The following is an 18,771-nucleotide window of genomic DNA, read 5'->3' on the forward strand; positions in this document are numbered from 1 at the left end:
TCTCTGTCACTTAAATAGAAATTAGTTAAGTTTAAGTTTACATGTACAATGTTTTAGTAAACAAAATATATTTCTATAGTTAAAATTTGTGCAATTCTTATTTTCATTCAATTCCTTGTTCCTATTGTGCAATTTAATAATATTCATATCAATAAATATTCTACTGAGAAAAAGACGTTGTCACGTAAAATCTTCGCCCGTAAAACCGACTTTACAGGCAACCGATTTTTTTTTCTTTCTAATTTTATTAACTACAATATAATATTTACACCATGACCAAATACCTAATAATAAACGAAATGGAGACAGGAAAGGAAACTTAATATTTACTATAAACACACATACGACATAATTTATTGGAAGTGGATATTGACCTCAACCTTGTACTGCTCACGACTGTCTACACGATCTAAAAATCAAACAAGTTTGATATTCTGACGATCGTAGTTATTTCGAGTCGTGAAGAAAATTTAATCTTCGTAGACATATAATACAAATAGAATCTGGGCTGCAATGAGGTCTGCAATACAGTCGCGTTCCTTCGGTGCGACAGAGAAAACTGAATCAAAGCAATCCATGGATCTCTTTTTAATGGGCCGAGTTTATCGAACACGTGACCTTCCCATTGTTCATTTAACCTATGTGGTCGATAAACTTGGCCCATTAGAAAGAGATGCATAGACTGCTTTATCTATGGGTGTAACAGACATCCTTAAACTTATTGCTACTATTACTAACAGACTTTTACAGTTATTTTGTGATCGGTTCAAATATTTGTAAACTCATATTTTTACTTACCATAAGCCATTCCACAAATACCTTGTGATAACACTAATAGGAACATTAAAGAGATACTTCCAACATATTCCAATTGGTATAGCACAAACGCACAAAACATTAGTTCGCCTGTTTGGACGAAAACAACGATGCTTTGTAAAAAAAGATGGCTTAGGGATATCTCCATGGAAGTCACTCCTGCAACGACAGATCTATCCCAGACGCCATCGTGTCTATCTGTTATTATGGTCTGAGAGGTCATTACTGCTCCCAAGAAGAACTGGATTCTGTAAAAAAAATTTCTTTTTTTCTTTATTCGATATTGCTCTTGTTATAGTTACTATATTTCTTTGTAAATATATTTACTTTACCACAAAAAAGTTCAAGCTTTCGTTAAATGTCTATTTAAGTTTTATCTCATAAACCGCAGACCCTTTCGTATATATTCTAAAAATATGATTTACATAATATCTAAGGGGTCAATGCGACGTAATACTATCGGAACAAAATAAATAATTTGCATCGATGCTCTTACATACCTTAATATATAAATAAGATCCCTTTTTGTATATATTATTTACATAATCCCCGAAGTGATAATCTTAGGCATCAGTAATGTAATTCAAAATTCCTTTTATGGTCATTAAAAAAACTTCGAACCACACACCTGCATTTTTTAACATTATATGCTCACTAAATGGTTTTAATAGCTGGTGGTAAATTATTATTGCTATGTACAAAACTACAAAGCCATAAAAACTATAGTAAAAACTACCACCTCGTTTAATTTTTTTATAAAATGCCAATTTTACGCTGTGTTACACATTATCTTGTACTTAGTGAGACAAACTCATGGCGACGCTCTATGATTAGGAATTATTTCGCATTCTCAGTTATCAATTTACTCGTCCTCTGTTAGAACAATCTCCCACTTTAACAAAGCTTTCAAAGTGGTTGTAGTTTTTATTTTATTATAGGTTTAATCTTTTTACCTTTTACACACACACCTAATATTGGTAATTAAAAATCCATTTACTTTTATTCATCATCATCATTCGTGACATTACAGCTCGTTATGAGCCAAAGCCTTCTTCAGAACAATCTTCCATTCGCCCCTGTCTCTGGAAACTCTTCTCGATGCTTTAACTTCGATGGATTTTAGATCATCCTCTATGTTATCTGGATACCTAAGTTTTGGTCTTCCTCTGGCTCGTCTTCCCACTGGTCCTCTTCGGTCGAAAATTTTTCTGATCGTTGCATCTTCATCTCGCCTAATTACATGTCCTATCCATCGAAGCCGTGCTAATTTAATACATTTTACAACGTCAGGTTCCCCAAAACTTTTGTATAATTCAAAGTTGTAGCGCCTACGCCATATTTACTTTTATTATTGCTGTTTTTAAATCAGCTGCTACCAGGACTGCATAAGCGTAAGCGTTAAATAATAGGGGCGACAATGTACATCCTTGTCTTACTCCCCTCATAATTTCGACTTTTTCTGATATTTCCCGTCCAATTTTTACTGTTTCTCACTGATTATAGTGAAGGTTTCATATTAATCTTACATTTTGTTCGTCCATGTTTTTGTTGCTGAGAATTTTTATCGGTTTTATATATTCAAGTCTATCGAAATCTCTGTTATACGGGCGAAATGACATCTAATTAGATATATAATGATCAATTAATTATACATATAAAAAACTTACGTTATTAGAATTCCGGGAATCATAAATATTAAAAACGGTTCGTTTTTGTTAGATCCGACATAAAAGTTGTCCATTCGAAGCGGTTGTTCATAAAGTTTGAGCACAAATTTGCATTCCGTAAAGACAGACTCTTGAAAGTCCTTATACTTTTCGATTAGTTTCTGTTTCATCGATAAAGCAATCTGGTAATCTAAAAAGTGATATAAATAATTTATTATGAAGACTCTTAAGATTAGCTTACCAGTTAAATTGTCTATTAACTTGGAAAACCTAGATAAATGCATGAATCAATAATCACAGAAGTACAGATGAAAATAAATCAAAGTAACGTAGAAAAAGGAGACCCAGTAATACTGAATTTAATACTACGTTAGAGTTAGTTAAGTAATTGATCAAAATTGCAAAAATTTAACTGTTAGAAAAATTGTAAAAAATGTTGGACCTCCACCATGTTTTCTGCACTCAAAAATACGTTTGGACATACTCCTAATGAGATGATTGCTTTCCTCTTGCGCTATCTCATACCAGGCTATTCCTACCAGAGGATGAAATAAACAGAGTTACCTTGTTCCTGTAACTATACAGGAAAAAAAATAAAGAAGTGAAAAGAAAAGTGGCAAATGAAAAAAATGAAAGATGGGAAAAAACATGCACAGAGATAGAACAGCACATACGAGGAACGAGAAATTCAGAGTCATGGCGCATCTTAAAGTCACTCCAAAGAAATAAGACAGAGAAAATCAAGATCGGTCAAATCAAAGAAAACGAATGGCAAGAATACTATAAAAAATTGCTAACCGAAGACCGCCCCGAATTCAAAGAATCAGAAATAGACGGAATAGAAATCTACACACATGACGAAATCGAATTAAGCCTAGCTGAGGTAAAAAGAACGATCAAAACTCTAAAGAACAAAAAAGCAGAAGGTCCCGGCGGAATACCAAATGAATTGATAAAAAACGGATCGGAAAAGTTATTCCGTATGATACATAAAATGTTTGAGAGAGCACTGAATGGAGAAGACTTACCGGCAGAATGGTACCCAAGCATATATGACATCAATATACAAGAAAGGAAATAGAAAAAACTGCGAAAACTATCGGAGAATCAGCATTATATCGTCTATAGGCAGACTGTATGGAAAGACCATAAAGGAAAAATTAGAAATATATATACAAGATAAAATCGGAGAAGACGAGGTAGGTTTCACAGCGGAAAGCATGCTTAGATCACATTTACACGGTCGAACAACTAATAGAAAAATGAATGGCCAAAAATAGATCCGTCCATCTGGTTTTTGTTGATCTTAAGAAGGCATATGAGTCAATACCTAGAACCAAACTATGGGAAGCAATGGAAGACATCGAAGTTCCACGAAGATTAATAAACGCGGTAAAAGCACTCTACAAGAATAACGAAGTAGCTATCAAAACGGGGAATAGAATATGCAGTCCATTTAAGACGACAAAGAGACTACTACAGGGTTGCTCCACATCCCCCACCCTGTTCAAAATATTCCTCGAAAAAACCCTGAAACCATGGAAAAGAAAGTGCGAAGGAATGGGTATACCAGTAAGGAACGAATATCTATATACGCTAAGTTTTGCCGACGACCAAATAGTGATCGCACAAGACGAGGATGACCTCAGTTTTATGATGAGAAAACTGGAGCAGGAATATACAAAGAATGGGATGGAAATAAACCTAAAGAAAACTGAATACCTAACAACGGAGAATACAGAAATAAAACAGCTGGAAATAGACGAAGGTAAACAAATCAAAGGAACAGACAAGTATAAGTATTTAGGCTTCATAATATTAAACAAAGGAACAACGGAGGAAGATATAAAAAATAGACTAGGACAAACAAGAGACTGCATACGAAAATTGAACCCGGTACTATGGGATAAGAACATCAGCATGAAAACAAAGAAAAAAATATATAATACCATGACAAGAAGTATCCTCACTTATGGGTGTGAAAATTGGACAATAAATAAGAAAACCAAAAACAAAATAAGAGCAACAGAGATGGAATTCCTAAGGAGAAGCTGCAGAGTAACAAGAAGAGATAGAATAAATAACATGGAGATTAAGAGGAGAATGGGAATGAACTCCGACATAATAGACTACATCGAACAGAAGAGGTTAACCTGGTACGGACATGTCAGAAGAGCACGGTTGAGTGAAGGAATACAGTGAAAACTGTGGAAATCCTGGTATATATATATACCTTGTTCCTATAATGCCCGAGACGTATTCAATGGTTGAAAGATTTGAAGATTTAGGTGGCCAAGGCCAATCGACTTAATTATCTTCAAAATTGGCCAACGTTACTCTGGCTATACGCAGTTGCGCATTATCATAATGGAAAAGTGGGTTGGTATATAATGGTTTTTAAGGTATGATTTTACTTATAAGTTCATTGCCAATTCCGTGAGCATATGTAAGCCTCCATACTGTATTAACTTATTAAATATGTTCACAGAACAGTACACACTGAGAAAACTGGACACCAATGGCTTATGTTAAGCAGTACTGGGAAGGGCCTAATGATTATTAAAGCTGCTAAATTTAACTTGATAATACGTGTTAGTATTAATACTTACTTGACATATCTAACCAAACTTTAATCTGACTAAAATCGACAACGATATCGTCAGGATCTCTCGTGTCAAATCTTAGTTCAAAATTTTCAGAAAAATTCTTGGGCATATAAATAATTCCTGATATATCGCCTTGTTTTACTCCTAACATTGCGTCGTCGACATTTGGATAGAATATCTATAAAACAAACTACATACTATCAAATGATATAAAAAATTGAGATTATTTTTACGATCTATGTTACTTGTGAGAACTAAAAACAGTACGTTAGGTAAGTAAACTACCATACTTCTCGTATATTTATTGAAGAAAACATAGTTTTACCTTATTAATCATTGGATCTTCAAGATGTGTTAAAAATCGACAACTCATGTTATAAAAATGACACTGAAAAAATGCGTATGGGTCTGTCGTACCATTTGATGTAAAATTTGAACAATCCATAAGTTCGTTGTTTACAATACCAATAGGAATATTCGACACATCTCTTCCAACAGACGTTAAAAATGCTCCGATTTCCAGAAGTGGAAAAGACAAAAGGAAGAATATGCCCCTAAAATAAACAAACAAATATAGAGTGATATATATTTTCTAAGCCCTATATTAATTATATTTTTATAAAATAATACGTAACATCTCATCTATTACCACCATAGCGTCCGAGGACGACGAAGATGGCGATAAAAATAGTTGCAATATGAAATGTTGTATTGAAAAAAAAATGCTCAGTATACGTGAATATAAACTGTTTATCGATTTATTAGCAAAGTTTTGTTAAAAAGTCTCCACAATAAGTTTTTTTTATGAAACACAAATAACCTGTTATTGGATGTTGAAAAAATCAACCAACTGAAACTATCAGATTTCTAAAATATTCTAAATAATTATTACATATTAAAGATCGATCTCCTTAAAATTTAGTTTATGTACCTACGTAATATTTCGATAAAACTGTTTCCAATTTTTATCTAATAAAGCACCAAATCTTTTTCTATCAACAGAAAAACTTTTTATACAGTTGTGGGAGGTTTTCGTCTTCGGTTTCTAAAAATAAAAAAGTTAATTACTATTTAAAAATATAAAACAAAAGGAATATAGGTAAAATACCTACAATTTTATTAAATTTTTCTAGACCTGGTAAACTGGATCGTCTTCGTTGTTTATCTTCTCGCGCTAGAAATAAAAATACTTCTTCTAGCGTTTCGGCTTCGTATTTCGTCATCAAGTATTTTGGAGATTCTTCTGTTAATAATTTGCCATTCCTTAATAATCCTATCTAAAATATATGTAAGCCAAATATAGTATTACAACCAAGAGCAGCAATGATTACTATCTTAAGATAAATCGTCTTTTAAAATGGCGGAAAATTAAGGAAACGTTTTGGACGGTGTATCTATAAAATATAATTTTTCGTGATAAACCACTTAAATCTAGAGAACTTTACTATTTTTCTTACTTGACACAATTTCCATGTTTCGTGAACGGCGGTGGAGTGAAACACCCTGCACATTTAGAAGTTTAAATCTAAACACAAATGTATGTCAATATTGTTCTTTAAAATTTGTTAAGAAATAGTCTATATTTCTCTTGCTAGATATTTATGTTAAAAATTCAAAGTGACAGGATTGGAAAATCATTACGTATAAATAGCTACTTTCTCTGTAGAATTGCAATTGTACTCTTAGAATAAGTTTTGCAATGCCAGCTGAAGATCCAAATATTCTTTTGCCTTAACCGTAAATGGATCATTTTTTATAATTCAGTAAAGTAATTTTTCACATGAAACGTAAAAATATGCAAAGAACTTATTCTTTGTGGAAGACTTTATTTTATGGAAAGTCCAGTTGTCTGAAAATGACCAGTATGTGTTTAAATTTCTATAATTATTTAAGTTGCGAAAAATATTCTTCACTGCGACTTGGAACACAATCACGTAAACGACCTTCGAAAACTAAGCCGCCAAGTCATCAGCAACTCCTGCAAGATGAAAGCTCAAGAGGACTTGGATCGGAGAGGCCATCAAAAATCATTTACCAAAAGATTGCAACTTCTTCATTCAAACACACCTGACAACAACTTGTATTCGGAGGAATATGAGAAACGATCGTTTGTCCTTTATGCCACCTGTACCAAAGACAATGGGGAAGCGCATCAAGAATCCGACAGCTGAATCTAAACACAGAGGCGATAAATGTTTTGTGTTATATAACGATTTGGCATTTAGAATTTACGTTACTTAGTAAATTTCAATATGCTCCAAAATTTTTCTTGTAATTATTTACCATCCATAGCTTATTAAATAAGCATTGCGTTCCTCTTCTGTGTTTTGTGTTCTTCTCGACAAACGCATAGAAACCTACATCACGGTCTTTACTCAATTAACTCGTTGCTCCGAAGAAGTTAGTGTCGTTTTATGTCCATTAAGACTTGTGGCTAATTTTAAATTTTTAATTTAGGAGGCCGTAATTACCGTTCGGTATCTGCAAAGTGAATTGGGTATTTATTTCATTTGACTCAAAGTTGGTTTTGCAAAATCCAAAAACTTGGTTTCGTAACCCCTCACAAGAGGGAAGACTTCAACGGCAAGAGGCTGCACCACTTATTTGGCTTGTCATTTTTGAAACCAGAACGAGTTACCGATTGTTTTGTGAACGATTTCATGTGAATTTACCTAACCTGCCTTCATTTATGAAAATGGCCGATTTTATAGTAGAGAACTACATAAGTAATGAGTCTCTTTTCCATCAAACTGTTTGGGCATCTCAATCTAGCTATATACATTTCAGCACAAATCCATGTAAATCCTTTCATTCCCATTTTCCAACTGTTTTTACCATTCTCATCCCAATAACTTCACTTGTGTATCTACGAAGACGTCTCATGTGAAAAGTTAGAAGAGCTGAGTAGGAACGAAATTTTTGATTATGAATTTGTGAAATTTGTGTCATACAGATATCATAAAAACTTGTGAAAGTAAATTACACAGCAAATAAAATGTTTTTTTTTAATTCTACCATTTTATAGTTCTACAATTCTAGAAAATTACAGAAATACAATTTGGTAAATGTAAAAGTGTAGATTTGATCTATTCGTTTCCAAAGCGCTCTGGAATAATTTTGAAAAAAATACACTTACCGTATCCACATCGCGACATTCGTCAACATAATGAGTTGTTATAATAACAGTTACATTTTCAGTTCTGGTGAGTTCCAATAAATGTAGCCAGATTCTGAAAGAAAAAAGTGTCATTTAAAATAAGCCTTTAAGAAGAAGAAAATTTAAAGATAAGCATATATAAAGTTTAAGAATTTGAAACGCTCAAGAGTTTACTTATTTGAGAGTTATGTTAGAAGAGGATGGTTATTTTAGAAGCTATATTTTTTTCTGCCTAAACAGACTTGTATACAGGCTATTGTAATATTCTGCCATAAAATATGTTTTATCGTGCATGTCCAAATCGAGTATACGAAATTCTCTTCACTATAATTGAGATTAATTGTCATTATTGTGAACGAGAAAGAGGATATTGTAAATTATAATACCAACTCATATTAAGGAATACATTCTATTAGTTTTTCTTCCTCCTTTATTCTGTTTATGCAGCAGCAAGCAAAAAACCCTAGAAATGCTAATTCTTTAGCTTACCCACTATATGTGATTATGTCCCTATCATTTACCACACATATTTTGCCTCCTATATGGAAAACCGCATCTGTAACACCAATTTTTAAAAAAGGGAACAAATTGAATCCTAATAACTATCGTCCTATCAGCTTAACACCTATGTATAATATCTAAGATAATAGAATCTATTATTGCCGAGACAATTTCTGATTTTCTGCAAAATGAACTGGTTATACCAGAACAACAGCATGGTTTTGTCAAAGGACGTTCTACAATGACAAATCTTGTCTGGTGTGTCAATGAATGGTAAAGAGCATTAGACAGAAAAGCCGCGGTAGACATTATTTACCTCGATTTTGCTAAAGCTTTTGATCGAGTTGCAAAGCGAAGACTATTGCATAAATTGGAACACCTTGGTATCCATGGTCAATTACTGAGATGGATCGAAACGTATTTAATAGACAGAAAGTTTTCTGTTAGAGTTGGGGACTCTTTCTCGGTTGAGAGAACGGTTTTAAGTGGTATACCGCAAGGATCAGTTTTGGGCCTACTTGTATTCATAGCATACTCAAGTGATCTACAATTTCACATTAAATGCAGCAAAGCTTTCTATGCAGATTACATGAAGCTATTTTCCGATCCCTTCGTAAATTTCCAGTTACTACAAGATGACCTTGATTGCATATCGGAATGGTGCTCTACTTGGATGCTGCCTCTTTACGTGGACAAATGTGTAGTTCTTCACATGGGTAAAAATAATCCGAGTCTTCCTTACTCTATTAATGGACGCGTGTTAAAAACAGTGAAATCACATAACGATCTAGGTGTTATAATTAATAACAATCTAAGTTGGTCGAAACATATTTTGCATAAAAAAGCTAACCGTAAATTATATCTTCTACATAAAACGTTAGCGAAAGTTTCATTTATGAGCTCAGTTCATCTGTATAAACTGTACATTCGTCCAGTTCTGGAATATTGCCAAACTGTTTGGTATCCGGTATTAGTGCGCGATCGTAATATTCTCGAAAACGTACAGCTGCAGTGCACTAGGATGTCTTTTGGTCGCTCAAGACCTACGTATACAGAAAGACTGAATATGGCCAATCTCACTACATTTGAACAATGTCGACTTCGAGGCGATTTAATTATTACGTTTCGGATGGTAAAATACAACTTTGGAAATGTGGGGGATATGTTTATACTAGATAATGACAATCGTCTTCGTGGCCACAAACTTAAGTTTAAAAAGGAAACTTTTTTAAGAATAACTAGACAATTTTTTCTCTGTAATCGAGTGTTCTCGATATGGAATAGCCTTCCGGCTGGGATCACAGATGCTCCATCTGTCAATATTTTCAAAAATAAACTGTATGACCATTTGCTCCATAGTTGAACATTTAATTTGTATGTTTTGTAGTTAGTTAGTGCTTAAATATGTAACTATTGTAATGTAACCATTTAAGTGCACACTATATAACATTATATTCACATGGGCATTTTGCGACCCTTGCTCAAATTTATTGTAAAATAAAATAAATAAATTAAAAAAATATTCCTACAATAGCTGTTGAGACGTCAAACATGGATGTAGATTTCAGAAAGCTTTAAACGCGGCGACGTTTATACAAAAATGGCATTTTGTCAATTAGCAAGAAATTTTGATCTGTCAAATCGACGCCCAGAACAATTATAAATCTTTAAATTCAACCAACGTTGCTAAAGGTCACGGTATTATTGTTGAGATGGAAAGAATGTTAAAATTATGGTGTGATAATCATGTAAATGTGAAAAATTGTTCTATTGATTAGAACACAGCGTGCTCCCAACCTAAGCTGATTTTTGAGACATTAAAAGAGATTAGCTATATGATATGCATTTTTTGTATTTATAAATAATTTATATACATTATTATCTACATCGAATTACGCGAATTCGACTTGGTATTTGGTTATCGTTCGGTCCCACCTATCTCGTAAGTTCGGGGTATTAATGTATAGAAATATGTTATAAATACGCTTAAAATAAAAATATTTTACTAATAATCTTTAGGGCCGGTTGTTCGAACGCTAATCAAAACTTGGTTGTAATCAAATATTTAATTATAAGCAAATACGTCACAGCAGCTGTCAAAATTATTAAAAATTGCTTATTATTATTATTGATTTGTAAATAAAAACATGAAATTATCATCAGAAAGAGTTTAATTATGGTTTGTTTTAAATTAAAACGAAAAATAATGAAATTCTATAAAATAAATCATAACTCATAACCTCATAATATCATAACCTCAAAATGTGACCCATTTGATTTTAATTAAATATTTTATTACAATTAAGTTTTGATTAGCATTCGAACAACCGGCCCTTAATCTGCTAATCAATTTGATAACCCGAAGGTACGCCTATATTTGCAACTTATATCTATTATATTCGGATATTTTAGCGAGAGGAAATAAAAAAAAATATTACCCTACAGGAAATTTCGTGATTAGAGAGATTCGGATATTTTTTTCAGTTTATTTTCAGTTTATTTAGATACCTACGTAATTAGAAGTTATAATAAGTACCAAATTCACGTTTTCTGTTTATAACAAAAAAGTTCAGGACACAAACGACAATTTGCATGCAATAAAATAAAATTATCTAGGATTTATTTATTTATTTATTAAAAGCACACTGGCTGCTTGCTTGCTGCTCCTTTTTATTCAGTGAGAAGCAAATTTAAACACATAAGTATTAGGAATGCAGAAACTGTAAGTAGTTTGGCGATGACCGAGTCAGTAAACGTTTCGATTGACTAAACTGCTGCATTCTTAAATCTTTATAACAGTGTACAATATGTATAATCGCATACTTTTGCGGATTTAGTCAATCCGTGACATCGGATGGGGACGTACACGTAGCCTTCCTTCAATCATGGAGAAGCAATTTCGAACATCCAATGATTAGGAGAACAGAAGTTTATGGAAGTTTGTCAAACGCAAATGCAACACGATTTTATAAAGCTTAATTTCCGAAAGCATTTTCTTTCTATCAAGCAACTTTGGGCTTTATTCCTAAATATTATTATTATTAAATACCTATATAAAAAATCTCTTTCGTTTGAGTTCGAAATTGCAGTAACCTAATAGTGAGAAGCGATTTTGAACACGAAATCAATCGGAAAACATATTCTAAAAGAGGTTTAATCCAACAGTTTCAATGTATTTCGCTTAGTTGATTTGGACATAATTTTTACCGCCAATTAATATTAATTTCATATTACAGGGTACTTTGTAGGTATACTACTACTATATTGTATTGTGTTAGTTATAGTTTTAAAGCGTATTGTATAAATCGATAAAAAGCAAAAATGAACTGTTGAAATGAATGAATTGCGTCGTCTCCAAACTAAACGACCAAAAGTGGAATTTTGGATTGAACAATGAAAAATTGAAGCTTGCAAAAGTTAAAAAGTTCAAAAGACGAGAAAATCTCTAGATTAAAAATTTAATTTATTTTTTTATTTCCGATTTTACCTTTTATTTAATTGATTTTTAATTTTTTTCTTTGCTGATACAGTGTCTTCCGAAGTTTAACAGTTCTTAGCGGCCATATTGTTAAAGCTACATATATGTCAAATCGGCTGTCATTTTTTCGGTCTATTTTGTAATATCATCATGAATGGATACAGCGTATAACAACACGTGCAAATGATAAAATTGTTTTATCAAAATGGGTGTTCTGCTTTGTGGATAGTTTCGCGCGCTTCGGCCAGAGCGGTGAATTTGAATCCACTGGTTCAGTAAAATATCAGAACTGGCACTTGTATGTCAATACGCAAGATCTGCTGAATACTTTTTAAGTTATTTTGGAAAATAGGTATTTTTTCAAAATTAAAAAAAAAATTATTTTAAAACCAATTTTTTTCAAAAATAAGCATTTTGATCCAGCTTTGGTCAGAAAGGGACCAACTGTATGTTGAGCGTAACTCGTTTATCTTTGATGTTGCAAACTTTTTTAAAAAGAAAAATAAAGCTTCTGTTTTTAAACAGTTTTAAAAAAACGTTTGATGAGTTTTCCCCGAAAAGTGCTTCATTTTTTGATTATTTTACGTTGAAATATTCGATTTGGAATTTGACAAACAAGAATCTACTTTTCATGAGCTACAACTCTGCTTCTACTGGGTTTATAAACTTTATATATCTACACTATTTTTTTTTTATTTTTTTTATAAGCTACATTTTTGCCAAGATTTTTTTTATAAAATACTTACTTTTAAGTTATTTGTGAAAAACCGTCTGAAAACGTGGTTTATTTTTTAAAACATAAACATTTTCACTAGCAAATAACTCAAAATGTATTTATTTAGTGAAAAACCTCTATAGAACAAAATTTGCTTAGAATTAGTCAATTTATTTATTTCCGGACCTATTTTGAACATACGTTTTTTCACCTCCGAGAAGGAATGGCTTTCACCCCCCAAGTAAAGGCACCCTGGACTCAATTCCAAAAGTGAAGTAGACAGTAAGACGAACCTAAATCCAAATTTTCAAGCAAAGCTATCGTGACGAGAAAAAATACACACTTACACTGATAAATTACAAATTTCTATGGTGACTGATTCTAATAAGATTATTAAACCACTGCAAAGTAGAGCCTCTTGGCTACATGTATAAGGATTTTATTTTACTTTATTTGTTAATTAGATTGGTTTTTATTATCATTTTGTCAATGAACCACTAACCTGAAGGTGGTTCATCAGCCTCTGAGATTCTCTGAAATGAGTACCATTAACACAAACTTTTGTTACACATTTACTCATAACGTTGATTGTGCTTCCACCTTCCTTTTCGTTGATTGTAAGTTACGTTTATCTCTTAATTTTTTTTTGCGGAAAAATGTACGATTTTATGTTAACTAACTTTCTTTTGTATAAGATTTGCTTTGATTGAAGAATTAATTTTGACTAATTTTGTATTAAAAAGTATACGTTATAATTAAGTGAAAAAGAAAAAAAAAACAAAAAACAACAATTTTTCCTTAAATAATTTATTTCGTTTTTTCTAGCCATTTTATAATTGTACTATTTTTTCGTTTACCTTTAGTTCATTTAGCAAGAAAACTCATAATCCTTTTTTTTTAGAAAAATCAAAATTTTGTCAATCTATTTTTGATACACATTTCCGTAAAAATAGTACTTCACTGGCAACTTAAAAACTTATAGAAGCCTCAATGCTGAATAACACTTTGAAAAGCAAAGATTCCTTCGTGCACTTTTATATACATATTATACTAATCTGGAAAGTTATTGTTGATTTTCCTGTCCCATTACAATTTAAATGACGTTATTATTTTCAAATATACCAATTTAAAACATTTTATAAAAAAGTCAGTTTTGTTCTAAAATAAAATAACCGTTAACTTGCATAACATTTTCCGATTTCGTTGAATAAAATCCTAGCAATTGATAAATTTGTCTAGAAATACATGGAATAATTGGCGACATTACCAAAACCCAATAGTACCTCAAAACTAGAAGAAGCTTGTGAAAACAAAAATGTATTACCATTTACCACGAACAAATTAACATCCAGTTTCCTAGTAAATGTCAGCTTACATTGTACACAAAATATGAGCCAAAATGCTTCTAACATATATTTACCTTTCTCTTATTAAGGGATCCAATCCAACAGTCGGTTCATCCAAGATGAGGAGATCTGGTTTATGCACCAATGTGGCTGCTAGAGATACCCGCCTTTGTTCTCCCCCACTACAATTTCGAAGATATCTGCATATATAAAAATAGAAGATTTAGCTAAACCAGAGCCTAAAAACGTGTTAGTATGTTTTGTGAAATAATAAAAACCCTTTTACTAAATAGGTTATATACCTTCTTAAACATTACTTTGGGAATTTGTCTCCTCTTTTATTCACTCTTTCCCTTTTGTTATCAAGAGGCGTCTTCCAAAATTCTTTACTTTTTTTTTAACGAATTCTTTGATTTAATTTTGTTATTTAAGACCATTTTAGACGCCTCATTTACAAAGTCATATAGAAATCCAAAACCTCATTATAAAATATTAAATTATATTTTAAAAAGTTTCTACAATTATACAGGGCAGCAAAATAAAAAAAATGATCATTTCAATATGATTAAAAAAACTTACAAGGATAAATTAACAATGTGTTGATGAATCAAAGTAGGCAATACTTGGATGCACCTGAACTCGCATCTGATTAGGTGGTGAATATCCTCCTGGAATATCTAGTTTCATGCCCTATTTAAAACATCTGTTTATATATTTGTTCTGACGTTCCAAACTTCATCATAAATTTTATGAATTTTCCATCGAGTTAGAATCTATGGAGAAGCTATGAGCATATTAACGTGTGTATTAAAAACGGCGTAGGTAGGCGTGGCTAACGGTGATACCAATATGGCGGTGGGATCATGGCCGGACTCAATAATATTAAAACTACTATAAAAATATGAGTAGTTATTCAGAAGATTTAATCATAATCTACAAAGTGCAATACATTTTTAATAAACTATGATTTATTTATCCCGCGGTAAACACAAAAAACACGATATATTATACATAAAGATAAATTAATACAGTCAAATACTATTAATTTATTCTCTGAAGTACGGACCATTACTTTGTTTACATATTTGTATACTAACCTGTAGAACGTTATTCCTGAAGATTTTTTATTAACATTGCTTCTGCTACTGCAACTACGTTGAGAACAAGAAACCATTATTATGCACAATCACAATATATTATTACAGTTTCTATAAAAGTATTATAAAACTAAAAATATTCGAAAAACAACAAACGTTAACAAACATATACGATCTGTCAAAAGTGTCAAAGCAATCTTAACAAAATGGCCGAAGTGAGGTCGTTTTTATTCACGTGATGCCCTCTCCATAGATTCTAACTCGATGGAATTTTCGATGCCATCTTGAAGAATCTCGAACTACTTCTTCTTTTTCACCAGGAGACTTTTTCTATGTGGTATAAATCTTACGAAACTTTCGTGACAATATCTATCTTTCAGATATGACACCAGAACTAATCTTCAGTGAGAAGATTAACACATTTATACCATCTGGAGAACAAAAGACTGGATCAGCCTAGTCAATGTATAACTCTGTTCCAGGCTGGAATTTTTGCTCTGGTGGCTCTCATTTATTAAATCCTAAATTGAGACACCAAAGTAAAGAGAATTAACATTTATACAGATACAGTCGTAAAGAACCCACCGACCAAATCAAAACGGGTGAAGAGTTTCAAAGATCTGCTCAACAACCTAGCAAAAGGCTGACTATCAACAACAGCGTGACTAATATGTTAATATTTAATAAAATTCCATTCTTTTAGGTTAGAAGAACTCGCTAATCTTCGTTTATAAGAATATATTAAAGTCCATGTCAACTTTCTCTTCCTCTGACAACATTTACTTTGACAGAGGTTCGACAACAAATAAAAATGCTAAATCCAAAGAAAGCTTCTGGCTATGATTTGATAACAAGAGAATTACTTCAGAAGCTACCAAGAAAAGCAGTGGTGATATTAACAATAATATACAACAGCAGACTATCTCTTCGATAATTTCCAATACAATGGAAATTTGCTTAAGTTACGCAAGCAAATTCGTATTACCCTATAAGCCTACTCCCAATAATGTCAAAAGTATTAGAAAAGCTACTATTACATAAAATCGAGCAGGTTGTTCCCATAAACGAAATTATACCACAACACAATACGGATTTAGACGTCAACACTTAACCATCCAACAATGCCACACAATAGTAAATATAATTAAAACAACTCTCGAAGAGAAAAAGTTTTGCGCTGGAGTGTTTCTAGATATACAACAGGCATTTGATAGAGTATCGCATAAAGGTCTCCTCTACAAACTGAAATTACACCACACCAACTATCCTTTATACTAAAATCGTATTTTACTGTCCGTTACTTTCAAGTCAAAATTGAAGACAGCTACTCAAATTACTACATCATAAAATCTGGCGTACCTCAGGGTAGCGTTTTGGCAAATTTCTGAGTCTGATATTTACAGCAGACGTTCCAACCAGTAATGATACCTTCTTAGCTACTTTTGCCGATAACACGGGAATCTTGCCAGTGGATATCGACCCTAATGTAGCATATAGCCTAATGTAACAATGTAACAATAAAAAAAATATATACATTATGTATTTGGGAGTTATATTGTATCCATTTTTTTTTTTTTTCAAAAATGTTTTCAACGAATTGAATAAGCATTTAAATCTGATAAAAGTTAAAACCACTTAAACACAATATGTAGTTTTTGCTATTCTGTAAAGTTTCGAATTTGATTTCGTCCTCAGCTTCCCGATTGTATGCCCCAGAAAAAGATTATGAACACTAAAATACTTATTTATAATAAAGTTTTATTTTTTGTTAAAATGTTGATTAATAATCATTTTTGCTGGAAAAAAAGTTAATCAGAAAGCGAATAATACGTCTTAACCGCTTGTACCAGTTTTTCGCTATTAGCTCCAATCAAAGTCTCTAACGTTTTATTATTTTGTATAAATACAAAGGTGGGCATCGACGTTACATCGTACTCAACAGCTATGTCTTCAAACTCATCAACGTCTATCCTAAAAAAGAGAATGTCCTGGAATCGTTTTGCTAGTTGTTCTACTTTTGGACCGATCATCTTGCAAGGTCCACACCAACTGGCTGCGAATTCGAGTATTACTAGACTGTCGCCAGCTTCTCTAAGACGTGTTTGTAAGTCAGCTTTGTTTTCGATGTCAATAATCATTATGGAAAATTTAAAATCACTGATTTAATTAAATTGTTTCGACTACGGCATATTTGGACTTATATTATGACAATTAATAAATATATATGTTGACAAATGACAATTCTAAAATTAGGTTATAGATGAATTCTTCTTCTTCTTCTTCTTTTTTTGGGCTATGTTCTAGACAATTTACCCAGTTTACTTCGAGGGTAGACACTTTTTGTCTTGCTTCAGCAATCAGTGTCTACCTACACTTATATTCTTCCTTTGTTTGTTTAAGGTTATTCTACATGTATACTTGTGCTGGTTTTTTTTTTCTTCACAGGCTAAAATATTAGTAATATAACACAACAAAGGTATAAACTTTTCTCGCTCGGGGGTAGCGTCCAAGCTTTGCACACACCAGAAATGCTACTTTATAATTTAATATTAAAGGTAGAAATAAAGTTGCATAAGGTGTTGATTGTATTTTCATTAATATTTGTGAGAATTGTACAAATATTTATGGGGGTGGGAAGTTTAGTTTTAGCTAATTCGGCATACAAGTCAAAGTGTGGGTTTTGATTTAAGTGACATTCTAATAAAATATGGTTTAAGCCTCCCACTTGGCCACATTCGCAATAAGGATCATCTTTGACTCCAATTCTAAATAGATGAAGAGGGGATGAGCAATGGCCCGTTCTCATACGGATGATTGTAGTTAAATGTCTCCTACTGATATATGCGAATTTATTGAACCATGGTAGTGTGTGGATTCGTTTATTAATTTTGGCATAGAATGAATTGCTTGTGCCATATCCTTCGTACCATTCAGCTGCCCAATTAGACCAAATCTCTCTTTTCAAGTAGGGTGTGAAATTTGAAAACTCTAGCTTGATATTCATGGGAATATTCAGGGAACGACCTATATTGGCAAGTTGGTCGGCCTTGTAGTTTCCAGTGATACCAGTGTGTCCTGGGATCCATGCTAGTAAGATTTTGATATTATTGTTCCTTGCTAGGATAATTCCTCTTTTCGTTAAATACGATATATGTTCTGTATCTTTAGAAAACCCTGTTTTTTTAATTTTTTGTAGTGCACTTTTGGAGTCAGAAAAGATAATGGCTTCTGTGATATTTTGTTCCCGTATAATTTGGACTGCATGATTGATCGCAGTAACCTCTGCTGTACATATTTGGGTATGATTGGGTAGTTTAGATGAAAATGAATAGTTTATATCTGGGGAAAAAACACCAAATCCCGCATTTCCCATTGTGTCCGTTGAGCC

The 18,771-nt window shown here is 32.4% G+C and overlaps 1 protein-coding gene across 4 annotated transcripts in view; it reads right to left on the minus strand.

Annotated features, from left to right (window-relative positions):
* The window catches only part of LOC140434155 (ABC transporter G family member 23-like), a 52,639-nt gene that overhangs the window by 4,668 nt on the left and 29,200 nt on the right, over nt 1-18,771 (minus strand). For all 4 annotated transcript variants that reach the window (XM_072522218.1, XM_072522216.1, XM_072522217.1 and 1 more), the window contains exons 5-12: nt 14,361-14,486; nt 8,226-8,319; nt 6,202-6,366; nt 6,025-6,134; nt 5,415-5,643; nt 5,093-5,267; nt 2,484-2,673; nt 799-1,064 (exon numbers count right to left, since the gene is read on the minus strand). In XM_072522218.1, coding sequence (XP_072378319.1) covers nt 799-1,064; nt 2,484-2,673; nt 5,093-5,267; nt 5,415-5,643; nt 6,025-6,134; nt 6,202-6,366; nt 8,226-8,319; nt 14,361-14,486 — 1,355 coding nt within the window. The remainder of the gene's footprint in view (nt 1-798; nt 1,065-2,483; nt 2,674-5,092; nt 5,268-5,414; nt 5,644-6,024; nt 6,135-6,201; nt 6,367-8,225; nt 8,320-14,360; nt 14,487-18,771) is intronic.

Source organism: Diabrotica undecimpunctata, chromosome 2, assembly GCF_040954645.1.
Source record: "Diabrotica undecimpunctata isolate CICGRU chromosome 2, icDiaUnde3, whole genome shotgun sequence".
Lineage (NCBI taxonomy): Eukaryota > Metazoa > Arthropoda > Insecta > Coleoptera > Chrysomelidae > Diabrotica > Diabrotica undecimpunctata.